At 35.9% G+C, this 16,431-nt stretch overlaps 1 protein-coding gene across 12 annotated transcripts in view; it reads right to left on the minus strand.

Moving 5' to 3' along the window:
* Positions 1–474: 474 nt before the first annotated feature.
* Positions 475–16,431, minus strand: part of LOC126855505 (serine/threonine-protein phosphatase 4 regulatory subunit 1-like) — a 124,161-nt gene continuing 108,204 nt past the window's right edge. For 11 of the 12 annotated variants that reach the window (XM_050603222.1, XM_050603224.1, XM_050603220.1 and 8 more), the window contains 9 exons: positions 12,458–12,570; positions 7,169–7,311; positions 6,930–7,076; positions 4,368–4,538; positions 3,984–4,267; positions 3,675–3,897; positions 2,494–3,564; positions 2,143–2,419; positions 475–2,020 (listed from right to left, as the gene is read on the minus strand). In XM_050603222.1, coding sequence (XP_050459179.1) covers positions 1,842–2,020; positions 2,143–2,419; positions 2,494–3,564; positions 3,675–3,897; positions 3,984–4,267; positions 4,368–4,538; positions 6,930–7,076; positions 7,169–7,311; positions 12,458–12,570 — 2,608 coding nt within the window. In that variant the 3' untranslated portion in view covers positions 475–1,841. The remainder of the gene's footprint in view (positions 2,021–2,142; positions 2,420–2,493; positions 3,565–3,674; positions 3,898–3,983; positions 4,268–4,367; positions 4,539–6,929; positions 7,077–7,168; positions 7,312–12,457; positions 12,571–16,431) is intronic. The other variant, XM_050603221.1, reaches the window with a different exon arrangement.

Genomic DNA, 16,431 nt, shown 5'->3' on the forward strand with positions numbered 1-16,431 from the left:
ATAAGATAAAATTCATAAAGTTCATAATAGCATAAGCATTATCGCTATATAAAACTTCTTTGTATATGTAACATGTGAATAAAATTTTTTTAATATCTTGAGAACTTTTCTAATCAACTCGCATATATAACACGGTGATTGCATAACTGTGTAATAAATAAATTAATGTATATTTTTTGTCTAGTTATTTTTTTATGAAATACATATTATACAGGATATTTTAAACAATATCTTCATTTTTGCCGATATTCACAAATAACGAGAGCATTCATAAAAGAGTAAGTTTTTCTGTCGCACTTCAATCATTGTGCTCATCATCCTTATAAAATTAATGAAACGCGGTTGTCCGCCTTTTACTAATGGTTATATTTTGTGACATAATAATAATAATAAAATAATAATATCACAAAATATTAATGAACGCTTCACAACGAACATATGTTTCTCATGCAAATATTTGAGTCTCTATACAACTTTCTTTTTCAATCAAATGCAAGATTCTCCGCTTCATCAGCACTTTGCACATCTCTGTATGTTATAAAATCTGATATCGTACAATATTTATAAAGTTTCCTATGAATCCCTCCTTTGTCACACTCATTTGTGTGTAATCCTTGAAAAACAAATATGTAATAAAATTGATTTGCGTCTATATAATATTTTTATCTTATCAATTTAGGCATAACATGTGAATTGAAATGTATCGTAATGTATAATTCGCGGTTCATTGACAATGGGATAGATGACGTAACAGTACTTTCTGTAGGCGCACAGCGTGATTTGTTAAAAAAATATTTGAAAAAAATGCGAACATATTAAATATGACTATATGAATTTTATTACAATTAGAATTTTATCACTTTGTTAATATAAGCCTTTAACTATTAACAGCGATATTTATAGTTTTTTTAGGATATCGAATGAAATATCTCCATCGAAATAATCTTTAAATGCAAAATAAAATGAGATGATAAAGCGCATTTATTGATAGAGACTACGGAATCGGTGTGTCGATTTGTCAATACGATTTTTTATTGACAAATTATCTGTAAAGATATTTTATATTTTATATTTCATGCATGGCACATTTCCAAATATCGTCTAGTAAAATGCGCCTAACATTAATGTATAATTTATATTTTGATGCTATGCTGCTTTTGTTTCAAATAAAGTGCACAATAAAAATGCTACAAAATAACGCGAAGTGCGATATAGTGCCGATAAGTCATACAATCGAACGTTTGTGAAATAAATCAAGTAAAATTGCATCGATATAACGCCTTCAACTATTCGGCTCGGGAGCTCGGGAGATCAGCGTTACAAATTGATCACAATCGTAGGACACGCATTCTTTTACGCATATACACATACACATATACATTCATGCATCATTATGTAATCATGCATCATTATGTATACGATTATCGATATTCACAATTCTGTCGTAAATTAGAGGACGCAAAGAATGCATCAGTCATCATTGTATAATTGTATTGTACCTATTCTTCGTCTAAATCGCAAACGCTATGCATTTGACGACTTTGAGCTTTGTTTTAATACATTAATGTATCTGCAACTGCAACTATCCGCTAACGCAGATCTGATACATTTGCGATCAAAGCATGACTTTTACAGCTAGTTAGTACCTAGCGCACGCTTTTGGCTTATCATTTATACAAAAACTAGTCACTCGCGTGGAAGAACCGAGGTGCAGCTTGTGATATATGTATATATATATATATATATATATATATATATATATATATATAAAGAGTTTTCGTTCTTTTTTTAATTTGCATATAAAACCGCAGTGTGATCCACGAGATCAAAATACATCGCTATTAAAATAATATATGCTTTGCATGTTCGACTTGATTGTTCTCGTCGGAGGAACAATAAGCCAGTACGTCTAATTGTTCTTCACCTCCGGCGAACACTCGCACATCTCGGTCAGCGTCAATGCGCATTTTTGTAAGCATTCTTTCCACTTCTTCCATCGCTTCCATACCTAAAGTGTCTACTGAAAATACAAATATACAAATATACAAAATAATATACAAAAATATACAAAATAGATTATATATAATATATTGGTCTAAGCGCAATATATATTATGACAAAAATATGAAAAAATATACTTACAGCCCATTCCAATAACATCCGTTGCCAGAGTTCTCGCTACGGCTAATCTTACGTTAGGTACTCTGTCGACAGATAAATTTATCAAACATGGTAACATCTCTTTAGAAAACTTGCTTCCCGTGATTGCGTTGTTACGGATTAAGTGAGAACACACGAGTGCGTAAATTTGTCGATGTATCCATTTTTTAGCATTAAAAACTAGAGTGTCACGGAGTTCATGAATAAGAGACGTAACCAGAGCGTCATCGGTGGATAAGTAACACATAATTCGTGTAATCTGAAACAATCGATCACATTTATAAGATGTAACGATTATATGAAATATGAAAGAAATCTAAAAAAAAATCTTACTAGTTCAAGCGCGACATTCCTAACAGCGGCAACCTTATCTATAAGTAATTGAAAGGATAGCGGCGCGATACTTTGTGCTACGTCGTTTGCATTAAACAGAGTCACAATTTCGAGCAGCTGCGTAGCAAGTTCCTCCCTGAATCTCCAGTTCCATTCGTTGTCCGTGGCGAGGAAGTCGCTTAACCTCGGCAGATATTGGCAGCGATCGGAGGGTTTGAGTATTTTCAAAAAGGTCGCGAGGTGTTTGAGTACACCTATTCTGACCTCGTCCAGATCCTTGATGAAACCATCATAGATCGGCACGAGGTCGGTGGCAGTGAGTTCTTCGCCTAGAATTATGGCGATCTCGTGAATGCTGGACGCCAGAGTATGTCTGACCTTCCAATGTTTCGCGCTCGACAACGACTGATAAGCCTTTTTCAAATAATGCCAATTCTCCGTGCCCAGCGTGAGAGTGACTGCGGGAAAACTGAAGGCACAATGATGTGGGATCTCGGCACCCATGTCTACGCATTGCTCCGGATCGGCCATTGATACATAGTAATTGATTAATTCCTGAGGTACAATCTGTTGCCCGTTATCCTTTGCGTCTAAATTCTTGCTGAAATCACAGGACTCGTCACTCTTATCCATAGAATCTATATGACATAGAGTATTATAGTATTGAGCCCATAAATTCGTCCGTAAATCTGGAGAGTCGTCCAAAGATTCCGTCGTGTTTTGCAATAACGGTAGGCAATCTCCGTCATCATCGTCGTCTGTTTCCTCCTTTCGATTATCGAGCTTATCGACGTCAGATTGCCCATCCGTATTCGAGTTCTCCTCATCACTCAAATTTGGAAAAGTGTGAGTTTCGTTATATACGACTTTGCGTCGGAAAATTAATCTTTCCAATGCTTTCTTCTTATTAGCGTTACTACGATTCATCGCTGATTGTCTTGCAGCGTGAGTAAGTTCATCGTCCAATATTATATCCGGAGGGATGTAATAATACAAAAATGGATTATAATTCTCCGTATCGTCCATATCTGTCTTGAGCAAAGGAAAAGGTTTACGCTTTTTTCGCATGGCCTGAAAATCAAATCATAAAATATCAATAATGTGCGCATACATTAAGATTTTATATTTAAATATCTTTAAAGACCATACATATACACACGTAAAAGTTAATAATTATGTACCTGGAATTTTGAAACAAATCGTAAAGGTAAATAGCAATTGGGATTTTCTTCTTTCTTCTGAGAATCATTCCCTTCCGAGGAATCCGCTGTTTTAACATTATCATGTCTCACATTTAGAGGCAGAGGCAGATAAATAAGACTTTTGCTATTATCATCCATATCAGACATTTGATTTTTCATCGCGCTCTTTGTAGGAAAGATTCCTTCGTATGAATAACATATGCTGTAAAGATATATCATTTATATATAATTTAAGATTAATATACGCAGCATCGAAATAGAAATAACAAAGTGCGCGATATAAATTACCTGAAATGATTATCTTGTTTACTAGTGTATACTAACTCGCCGTGTTTATTATAAGTGACATCGGCAAATTGCTTGGCGAAGGTCGATATGAACGGTCCGAGTATCTGAAAAGCCGATATTCGCACCCATTTGGAATCGTCATTCAAATGCTTAGCTAATATGTCCGCTAGTAATAATCGGCGTTGTTCCGGTGTCGAACAGCAAGCGACCGGCATCATGACCTCAACGCACGCTTTTCGCACGCCCCACACTCTGTCACCGCACAAATCGACGAAGGTAGGAATCTAAGGACAAGAAATAAAATGATATCAGTAAATTTAATATTATTCGTATGTGTCATAAGTGCGTCCATATAATTTGTTATTATCTATGAATAAGACTCACCAATTTGCTATACAGTTTTTCCTTTCCCACGGCAACACACATATCCCCGAAATGTGTGGCACAGGTTCTCCTCACCATCATATCGTTACTCTCGCACAAATCCAAGTATTGTCTTAAAAAGACCTTTTCTGTAAGTTCGCTACCAATCAGCGGTGCTAGTCGACACATGAGCTGTGAATCGATATAAAATATAGAATGTTGGAAATGAGCTGCTACGAGCGTTATGAGAAATTCAATGTAAAAAGGCACGCACTATATATATTTAATACATTTATGTATTTATGTCTACGTGTGACGCTCATAATTTCAAACAGATTCTTCTCTTAATTATCGAGTTACAACTAAATTAATAAACGTACGATTACATGTAATATAAAATAAACAATTAGAAGACAATATTTTTATTAATGTTATTAAATAATTTTGAGTATACGAGAGATACATCGTTCCGTTCCGCTCATCAAAGCTGGCTGTGATATGAATCAATAGCACCACATCACAACCACTCTGATGGGAGGAACAGTCGATTTTATGTAATCAGCTTGCAATCTATTTTGTAAGAGCGTATTCATGAATTAGTACTTATTTATATTAGCACGACGAGACATTTACATTCATTTCACGATAACATATTCTGATCTCGCATATGTAAAGAGAAAAATAAATTATTCAAATTATACATGACAAATAAATTATATTTAAGCAATTAACAATCGCGCCTAAGTACGATATATAGCGTGATATTCTAGATACATTTGCTGCATTTTATCGCATATCGAAACAGAAAGATTTTTTCACACGTTCTAAGCTCGTTGAATTTTGAATGCCGCAACGCTCATCAAAGCTGGCTGTGATATGAACATCATTACATCACAGCATATTACAGCCACTTTGTGAGCAACGCGAACAAACTCTCCTTCACTGTTCCAAGATGCAATCCTCGGAGATTTCTCTGCACAGATCTCCTCATGCATTATATCCTTTTTCACATTCACGATAAATGGAGAGAAGCCGATGCATAAAACGGCGATCCAAATCGTCAAAAATGGCTGTGATATGAAATTCAGAGGAGCAACACGCCACAACCAATTTGACGATTGGATCGCGTTCCTCCTGTGCGTAGATGCTGCTGTTCTTAAAGAGAGATCTCTTACGTAGATACAAAGTGTTAAAAAATTTATAATATAAATATTTTACACGCGTGTAGAGTACTCGGCAAGATAAACATAATTCGGGTATCAAGATAAAAGTGTTACACGCGTTGCAAAGTTTGTATCATGAATTTTTGAGCACTCTGTGAGAAAAAAATGCCGTAGCAATCTTTTTTCGTCTCTTCCTTCTCATTCTTCATTCATTTCTGCGTTATCGATTCGACAATTGTTATCGACAATGGAAAGTGAAATCTTTTCGACGATCGATTCTGCGGGCCAGCTCATCAAAATGGCTGTGATATGACTCGAAACATTCCACAACCAATTTGATGTATCGGACCGCAAAAGGTAAATATTCCCATGTGTTTTCACGAGATGTCCTGAAAAATGTCTCTTCTTCTTAACTATCTTTTTTAAAGCGCTCGCAATGCTCCTTATTTTTTTTATCACATTCACAATTCCGTTTTTTTTAACCATCGAAGCGCGTTGAGAACGGACATAATTTTGATCATCAAAGCTGGCTGTGATAGTCGAACTCTATGACAAACCAACTTTGATGGTAAAAGTATGCCCCGTCTTTCGTCAGGATGCCGATATTTGCGTTTTCCACGAACTGCTCTCTTCTTTTCTCTTTTTTTGTTTACGGGAATCTTCAAGCAACGCCAAATATTCGCTCGTTCCTTTAATCTCGCTTCTAAAGCGCGTTTATTCCATCTCCGAACTTTTCTTTCTCTGTTCTTATCGCTATCTCTCGTCTCAACGTTGATTCGCTGATGCGACAGATCGTATAATTTTTCACCGCATAATTTTCCGATTCCTTGTACATGTGACCGTATGAACGAACGAACGCCGCATGAAAGACAAGATAGTGAGACGCGATTGCGTGAGAACATCTCACTACCCATGTCTTTCAGGAGGAATCCGTAGATATGGAGAGGGCCATTTCGCTTGCTCAATAAGCAAACGAAGAAATGCGACGCGTATGTATTTCTAATCGCGAGCGTGAAAAAGATTTTTTGCTTTTTTCCACGTATTTCAAATAAACAAAAATTCCATATAAGACGGATTGTGAGTGAGACGAAATTATCTTTATATAATTAATATTTACTTGAGAATATTGATTTATATAAATATAAGAAATAATGTAAAAAATGTAAAAAATCTCAGAAAAAGAAGAATATTTTTCTTCAAGTATAATATATTATTTATTATTTGTTTAAAAAAAAAATGTTAATATATTTTTCATTCGTTTTTTAGCATCATAATATTATCGTTCTTGGCATGCAAAGCGTGTTTTCAAAATGACGCTTCAAGCAGAAATCATATCTCAATCTTCTTCCGTCCTCATCTATTGACAATAAGGCAGAAAATAAAATGAAAAACGGAGAATAATAAAGTGCTGGAAACTTACGGAGATGTTTGCGTTACGAAGATGCTCGTCGGCCGATATATAGGACAAATGTTCTATCGTGGGACAGATTTCGTGCTCGATTGTATTATTATCGAGAAGACCTCGCTTCACGATCGTCATGAGAGCGTTTTGAGCCATTTGTCGTACCTGCGAAGCAAAAACATTTCATAATAATGTTTACATCATCGTGGTATGTATGCTTCGTCCTAAGAAATGTTTTCAAAACAAGAAACACTTGCCTGGTTGTCCGGATCGCTCAGGTACTTTATTATAATACCGAGCAAATGATCGCGAAGAACATCTCCGAAGAGATCCGGAGCCTCGAGACAGATGTTCGCCACATTCGGGATTTGCTCCACCAAATCCGATCGAACCAAAGCATCTGCGAACATATGTAAATTGTGCACTTTAGTAGGATATTCGGAATGTCGAGAAAATTGCGCGCCAAAATTATTTCGTTGCCATTTTTTTCATTCTAATCTCAACGATATAGGAGATTTGTCAAAGGAGAAGCTTAAGATTGGATTTAATCGAAAATCGATTGCGAATAAATTCGCTATAATATTCGCTCAATTTTTATCTGAATAATTTTTTTTTAAATAATCAATATTATTTTCTTTTAAAGAATTTATTTGGAAACATTATAGATATGTAAATATGTTTATTTTATTTAATTATTACTCAAGATTTTAATATCTCAAGTAAAATTGATGTAGCGAGTTAATAATCGTATTAATTTTTGTATTAGTAAATTTTTAAGGAGCGTGGAAGAGAAAATATCTGGTGAAGAGGAGATACACAGTTGTCGTCGTAATACATAAAATAAAAATAAAAATATTCTCTAAATATATTACCTAGACGCCATATTATTATAATAACAATGTACTAAATTACGAGTGAGATTATACTTCTGCAAACTCAGCAAAACCGCACATACACAATATAAAATAAAAAGTTTCACGAGAGAAGAGGACCGTATCGCTGCTCTCGCATGGCGTAGATATTACTAAGGGTGGCTTGTCGAGCGAAGGCAGCTTCCCGGAATAGGAAAATCCGCGCTGGAGGGGATGATGCTGAAAGCGGGAGAGCCGGGGCCTTACGATAGGACTGCGAAGCAGGAAATTCGGTCACGTGGAAGGGGCTGAGGTGACGTGTGTACTCAAGGGGGAGGCGAGGGAGGGAGAGACGAAAAACGCGCGCGCTTTTTTTTCGTAGGGCCCATCGCTTCGTTTCAACGTTCCCGGGCTCCTTTTTCTGTTTCCCGCTCGCCTTTCCACCACAGAATCCCATCCCCTTATCCGTTTTGCTGATCTTTTCTCTCCATCACTCTCGTGCCCACGAAAAGGGAGCTCGCAAACCTCTCTCTTTCTCTCTCCGTTGCCCTTCGCACGCATCGTCCATTAATCAGCGTCAAAGCCCTATTTTCCCCTCCCGCCTATTTTTCGTCCTGCGCGCGTATTTCTGCCCAATCCCGCCAAAAATACCCCGCTGTGATACCTCGAGGGTTCGGCACCACCATCTTAACGCGCGTTCTTCTACTCTCTGAGAGGATATCCTTTCGGGCACACATTTATAAATTTCTTCAGAATTTTTACTTATTTATTAGTACACTATTTACGTTATGACTCGTTAAATTAATTATGTATTTTTCACAAATATTTAGATGCATAAAGTCTTTTTATATTATTGTTTTATATTATTGTTAATAAATTAAGTATTAAAATAAATTATTTCTGTGCATATTTACATTACAAAGATAAAAAGAATTGTACATAATAAATTTATATTTATATAATCAAAAATATTACATTGCATAATTGATTTTACATTTATATAATTGAAAATTTTTAATGGCCATCACGTAAGTAAAAAATTACACAATCGCATTTTCTCGAGAAAATATAGCGGCGAAAAGCTCGAGCTCACCGAGACTTTAAAACAATTTCGGACCCCCTAACTTCAAATAATGAGGGCAATGCTTCTGTTCAAAATTGGGGGGGGCAAAGGGGAGGTTTGACTTTCCTTCAAACGCGATATATCACGCGTGTATCCAAAAATACGTAAATGCCGAAAATGGTGTCGCGTGCCCCGGGTCGTGAACCGGTGTCGCTGCATCGCGGCCCCTTCTTCCGCGTGTGCCCCTAAGGGAAAACACTCGACGACGGTGGCACGTGTTACGAGCAAGATGTTCCGCGGATCTAAGATGCGCCCCTAAAAATAGCCGGCTACTAGGACGACATCGCCGTCTTTGGGGTGTTCCTGCATCGGGATGCACCCGGACTGATTCCTTGTGTTCCACGATTTCCGGGATGCACGCGGCATATTCGTACAGAATGTCGGATATTCTCCTAACTGTATTTTTTTACATTAAACTCAAAACTAATTTTTACAGAAATATTGTGGGAGAAACAATTATATTTTTTGCAAATATATGTGACTTTTATAATTTATTATTTTTAATTTATTGAATATTTTCATGATTAAATGTGTTAAATTATTTTCTGCTATATTTTTTGCTATATAATTATAACAAAAACTCTTTCAAAGCTTAAAAATTCAACGAATTTTTATAATATTCATATGTTATCATCAGGGAGTCAAGTATAATTTATGACAACTTTTGAGCGACTTACAAATTTGATGTATCCAATCCTTTCCGTGAAATTGATTTTTATTTCATACTTTGAGTTCTTTTTAAAATTTTTATGTATGAAATCTTAAGATATACATCTAGCTTTTATTACACGCGTTCCTCATGCGAGATAACGCGTTTTCATTTATGCCTTTTTTCCAACTCAATGCAAACAATTATCGGCAATTAATTTTAACTTATGCGACGTTATTATTCATGACAACCGTAAGAAATAGAAAAGCTAAACCTTTTTCTCGCTGAACGTTTAAGAATATATTTAACGCATTTTCATATATAAAAAAAACCCTTGAAAAGAAGAGAGACCTGAATCGAGACCCGGTCAAAATCTTCGGGAAAAAAATGCGTCGGCGCGCTACATTTTCTGCGTTTCTTGAAAAGCAATTCCAGGTAAAAGGAATGTTTTTCGTCGACGTTTTTTGAAAAGGACTCGGCCGTAAACCGATGTATATCGAGATATCCATCGATGAAACTCTTCAAGGCGACCGTTATAGTCTTCTTCATAACGGCAGAAAACTCGGCAGAGGCTCGTGTAAATGATTTTTCTTTCCTTTACCCATAATCTTCTTACCCCGGAATTCGTCTTTCAAAAGTCGCGATGTTCTAGTTTATTCAACCTTTAACTTCTCATTGAAAATTACAAATGACAGAATAACAATGGTATCGATATATTGATTTGATAGATCTCATTAAATATATATTTTTTAATAATATTAATTTTTCTAATTTGAAAAAATTAATAAAATTGTTTCTGATTTAATTATGATTCATCCCGGAGAAATATATTTTATAAAATTCTTTTTTCTCTCCGAGATATTGAAGTTAATTAAAATTTTTATTCAGCAGCGAAAGATATTTTATATTAATGCCGATGTCGATCAAACTTTGCCATCTTGGAATTTTATAATCAACAAGTTTTTCACAATTTATATCTTATTTTAAAAAGAACTTTTCTATAAAACTACAATAATATTTCATTCCTCGAATTAATTTTTCATGTGGTTCGGTGAATCCATAGATACAAAATAAGTTAATTCTATTCCGATTAAAATTCCTTATTATATTCGTTCAAAACTCTTAAGTTTATTAAATTATGTCCGATTTTGTCTCTTAATAAATCTATCATATATAATAAATTTCCTATAATGATCGATATATTCATTTCTTTTCCACCAAAATAGATTATCCCTAAAATCCACAATCAACATTATTTTTTCCATCAATAATCCATTATCAGAAATTTTTGCGTGCAACGAAATAATGCGTACACAGAATCGCTGGACCCGCCACGGCGTCTCAGCTGTCAAAAAGTGCCATGCGTCAAAATCCCTTACAAGGGATGCGCGTCTGTGGATCCTGGTACCAGCATGCGCCGGCTTTTACGCAAGATTCTTCGTAGCCAGAGATGGCGATGTTTAAATTAAGAACGGAGAGTGGGTTTACGTCTGAGATCGGGGGCTGTGCCCTCTTGTATAAATATCGTGGCATGACTTAATGTCGTATTCTCGAATTCACGGGCCGACTTCCGGCACCCACGACGCGTGCCATACCGGAAGCGAGGACATTTGTCGTCTCTCGTCGTTGCCTCTAATGATGGAGCTTACTTTTCGTCGCGCACCGCACCGTCTTGATCCCCCGCTCGAGGCCCCCACGAAAAGGAACTCGCCCCCTCGAGAAACAACCCCAATACAGTTGGTTTGCTGATATTTATATGTTTCCTGTGGCGACACGTTACTTAAGCGACCCCCATTTAAGAAGATGCGCTCAATTTTGTAGCGAAACGTAAGATGTTATTTCGGTATAAGAAGAATTAAGTACGACAAGCACTGAGATAACGTATGTGCAGTTGACTATATATATTTGCGTTTCTTTAAAATATTTTTTAGAAATTTATTGACAGATTTTTAATGAAACGTTTATATAAATCGATTTCTCATGAAATGCATATTATTTTTATAAAAAGCAACATTTTGGAACAGCGGACACATTTAATATGTTATTATTATTATCTTTTTATATGTTCTGTTAAATCTCGGTCAAGAACTCGCTGATATTGCTAATATTAACGTTCTCTAAGTCGGCACGTTATTTAAAAGAAACCTGCTCAAAGAAAATCCAATTTCCAGCAAAGTGGATGGCGCTATTTTGATAAAAAGGGGGAATTACGTAAGAACAAGCTTTAAAACATGCAGGCGGTAGCTAGCTATGCTTGCACTTTTTATCAAATATTGATTACAGGTTAAAAACAGAGAGACTAAAACCAGTATGATTTCGTTAGAAAATATTTAATGGTCTTGATGCAAGAGAGAAATTTGAGAAATTTTATATTTTTAATAAATCAAAAAAATTATATCAATTATAAATAAATATATAATGGGGGAGACACATATTTAGGATGCAGAATGCAAACGGTAAGCTAAAATTTTATCTCTCTTGTTAAGCTCGTTAAAATTAAATTAGAAAAGCACAAAGCCATAAAAAATCATAGCAACCAATCACATTTGCGACATGCGTGAATGGTGCGAAGGATTTGGCTCAGAAATGAACGTGTTTCCAATCCTTTCACATGAGGCATTTTCAAAAGTGCAAAAAAATGTGCGATGATCAATCTTAAGTGCGATATCATTGCTCTCCACTGAGTGATATGGCATGTATAAAAAATTGAAAAAAAAAAAAAAAAGTGACAGATAAAAATTCTTTTCACGCTCGCAGCTTTGCAGTATCACAAAATTATTGATACGTTCAAGGAATATATTATTATTGCAAAGGAGAAATATGTCAAAAAAATTTACAACGCTACCGCAATTTTATACAATTTAAAAATGTGCATTTTAAAGTGTAAAAATTAAGCTCGGATGAATAATGGCGGTCAACTTACCATTATCGTCAATGATAAGCTGTACATGCTGCATAACTTCTTCGACAACCAATGTTAGTTTATTGTTGACTGCCGCGCGGAACATTTCCACCAATATACGGCCCACCATTTGCCTGCAACACAGAAAATAAAAACAAATACATTAGACGACGCGCATATTATCTGTCAGTTCGAGCGTGTAGAGATATAAAATTATAGCTCAATTGATTTTCGAGCAGTATACAATAAAAATTTACAAAAATTAACAAAAAATTGGAAGTTCTTCATTAACGCAACGCTTTTGACAGATAAATATGTAACAATGAATTTAATGGAATTAACCGTGCAACGAGCCATCATTCGAGCAGATATTGAAGAAATCGTAACGCTCATTAATTTCCAATGTAGATATATATTCTAATAATTATGTAGCTTTATATTCGTGCATAAGGAATTCAATTTAATCAGAATTAATTTAAATTATCGTGAGATAAGAAGAAGCGATAAATTCAATAAGTAGCTTTATTCGTACTGTCGTAACCAAACCCAATAAAATTTTCTAATAAATTAACTTACAATCACATTGAAAAATTCGCATTGTTTTAAATATATATTTAGATATATATATTTTATTGTTAAATATATTTTTTTCAATCATCCATCATTTCGCTCTCTCTTTCTCATATACGATCGCTTTATATAATATTGTTCCCACACAATCAAAATCATTTATTATTTCTTATAATTAACATCGTCTTATTTGCTAACTAATGGCTTTTATTGTACATTCTAGAAATGCTGTGGTTAATTTTGGGAAACAGAAAATGTTCGAGAACTTCTTCATTTTAACAATCAAATAAAGAAATGTATTCAATATTAAATTCTTAAAAAAAAAATGCAAATATAACGTCCGCATCTTTATTTTTGTTATCTCATCTGCCCCTTAAATGTTCTTAATTTAAAAATTCAACAAACTCGATTCGATAATTAAGTACATAAATGCGGTTTAATCAGCATCTCTTCAACAACTTGGAGCCCGAAGAAAGAAGATAAAGGAGCCTGATGAAGATACCGAGAGAAGATATTATGAAGCAACATGTGTTCACCTTAACGATCCGGGTGCGCATACGGTGTATCAAGCGTTAAAGCGCTAAGAGAAGAATATAAGAGCAAAAGCCGCGGATTTCACACACATACAAACAAGGCGGCAGATTATCTTCATCAATTATTCATACTCGCCGTTCGCGCCGTATCTTGGCGCATTCGGCTCCCTGAAATTCCAGCGAATAAGTTCGATAATTAAATACATAAATCGAGTTAGACTTCGAAGACGGCCGTCCCTCGAAACTTCATGCCGCGAAAAAAAAGGAAAAAGAAGAGGAAAACGAAGTGTCGAGGCGAACAAGCATGAGGACGAGTACAAGGAAGATGGGACGACGACGCGGGCAGCGCAGCACCATGTCATCGCGGGCCATGAAGGCGGCGGCCGCCCTCCTCGACGAGTGGAAACGAAGACGAAGAGCAGGAAGTGGAAGACGAAGTATCGGCCGGCGCTGTAGTTCGATCACGTCGCTACTGTTCCCACCACCCTAAAAGCCCACCATCCGTGCCTCCCCGTCCGGCGCAACCTTTTCCCCCACTGCGGGGCATCGGGGCGAACTCCCCTCTCGCAGCGCGATGAAGCGCGGAACGCGCGCGAGTGGGATCGAGCGGCGGAGGAGACGGAGCGGGAAGGGATGGATGACGGGTGGTGGAGGCGCGACACCAACGGAACATCGCCGACGGTGCCCCACCAGGATAGCAATGGTTCGTTGGCGAGTGGGGCAAAAGTGTTCTCCAAAGCAGTTGGAGAACGCGGGACGAGACGGTACCGCCTGTGAACGCCTACTATGCTGGCGCAAATATGGCCGCCGACCGCTGCGGCGGCATACGAAGACGACGAAGACGAAGAAGTCGCCCCTTGCAGGATTTTCGGGAGCGAGCGTTCGTTCGTGGCGCGCGCGCGCGCGCTTCACGAGTTTCTTCGTGCAAAAGTCTCTCTCTCTCTCTCTCTCTTTGATTCGGTATGTTTGAGCAAAACGCCGTGTTCATCTGCCACCCTCCAAGCGTTTCTTTTATCCACCTGCGTCCAGGGGATCGACGACTTGGGTTGCTTTCGCCCCGGACCCATAGATACCCGCTGGCCCAAAATTGAAGTACACGGCGCTGACACTTCCCTAACGGCCTACCATGCGCATGATCGCCGTAGTTCGCGAAGATCGATAAAGAACACGGCGTTTTCTTCCTACCCCTCTAGCAAACGACATATATATATAGATAGATATACAACGTATATACAAAATATATATATATATATATATATATATATATATATATATATATATACATGTATAAGCTGATTTTAGGTACTACAGCCGTCGTGGTTTCTCCGTGCTATCATAATATCGATGGACTGTATGCGGCACGGGATTGCAAGGACGAAAGAAACTTGAACACATCGGGGATATTGCGGGCTCGGGAATCGAGAATCGCCGATTCTTCAAAGACTGCATAGAAAGAAAACCGAGAAATAATACATCTTTTTATTTTAGTCTTGCTATTTGATCAGCGAGCAAATAATAAAATTTCCAGTATACACTTATTTTAATTATTGTTTAGTACATTCATTCGTTCTCAATAGTCAAGATAAATTTTTTTATCTAATCAAGATCAAAATAGAGTAAGAGAATTTTTCTCGATCAATTTCAGTACCTCCCACAATACTAAATAAATTAAAAGTCTAAAAAAATTCCGTGGCAGTATCTTCACTTTGTAATTAGATGCACAAATGTTTGCAAGAAAAGAAAAAATTGCATAATTTTGACGCGTCATATAATTTAAAATGTTTTTCTTTTTTTTATAATTACAATTTTTGAAAAAACAACTAAAAGCAATCGACCTTCTTCCAATAAAAATGCAATAAGATAAAAGAAAATTTATATTTCATTTATATTTTTTTGTCCAAAGATTGTTTTTTTTTTTAAATAAAAAAATAATGAAAAACATTTTAATATCAATTATAAATATTAATTCAGTTTCTTAACAAAAATGTCAGGCTATCGTAAAAATAATTAGTCTAAAAATTTTATGATCCATCATGAAAACTTTCAAGTATATGTGCTTGAAAAAATGAGAATAGAAGTCAAAATTGATAAAAATTTAAATTTTCTTAAAAATAAATTTATAGTTTATATAAAAGTCATGATATTTGAAAGATTATTTAAATAAAGCTTCGTAAATCGAAATAAAACCAATAATATCTATGAATTTTGCATATGCGAGACATATTGACGTTTTATCCTATAAATTTATTTAGGTTCCCTTATTGCAATTTTCACACTCTTCAAAAGTCAACTGTTTTTTTTTTTTTCAGATAAACACAGTAAAAAAAAAAAGAAACAACAAAAGAAGAGGAAAATGTCTGAGTAAAAGAATTTTCTAATAAAATTAATAAACATGTAAATAAGTGTTATTTGCGCATAAGAAAAATAAAGTATAAGAGTCAACTTTAATTAAATCGCAAAAAATCGAAAAAAATAAATACACAATCACTAAAAAGAAAAACTTTTGATAATTTTAAACTTGGCAGTGTGAAATATCATCGGTTGTGTGGTCATTTTGCAGGTTTTCTGTAGAAATCGAATTTGAGAAAGAATTCAGGAAAAAAATGGTATTGTATTCCTACGGAATGGAAATCCACAAAATAAAGAAGAGGAAGAAGAGAGCTGGAGATCCCTCGTTTGAGTGATTGAGAGACACTATTCACAATCGATAGAAAGAAAAGGGATCAGAACGTGTTACTGGCTACGCCATCAAATGTTGTAGAAGAAAGCGAGTGAACGACAGAGGACTAAAGAAAAGAGCAAGGACGGACGCGCGCGCACGAGTTCTTTTTTTTATTACACAGTGAACAAATATTTCGGTGGCCGGCGCGATGACCGCCTCCTGGACTCTCC

The sequence above is a fragment of the Cataglyphis hispanica genome, chromosome 16 (assembly GCF_021464435.1).
Source record: "Cataglyphis hispanica isolate Lineage 1 chromosome 16, ULB_Chis1_1.0, whole genome shotgun sequence".
In the NCBI taxonomy this organism is placed as follows: domain Eukaryota; kingdom Metazoa; phylum Arthropoda; class Insecta; order Hymenoptera; family Formicidae; genus Cataglyphis; species Cataglyphis hispanica.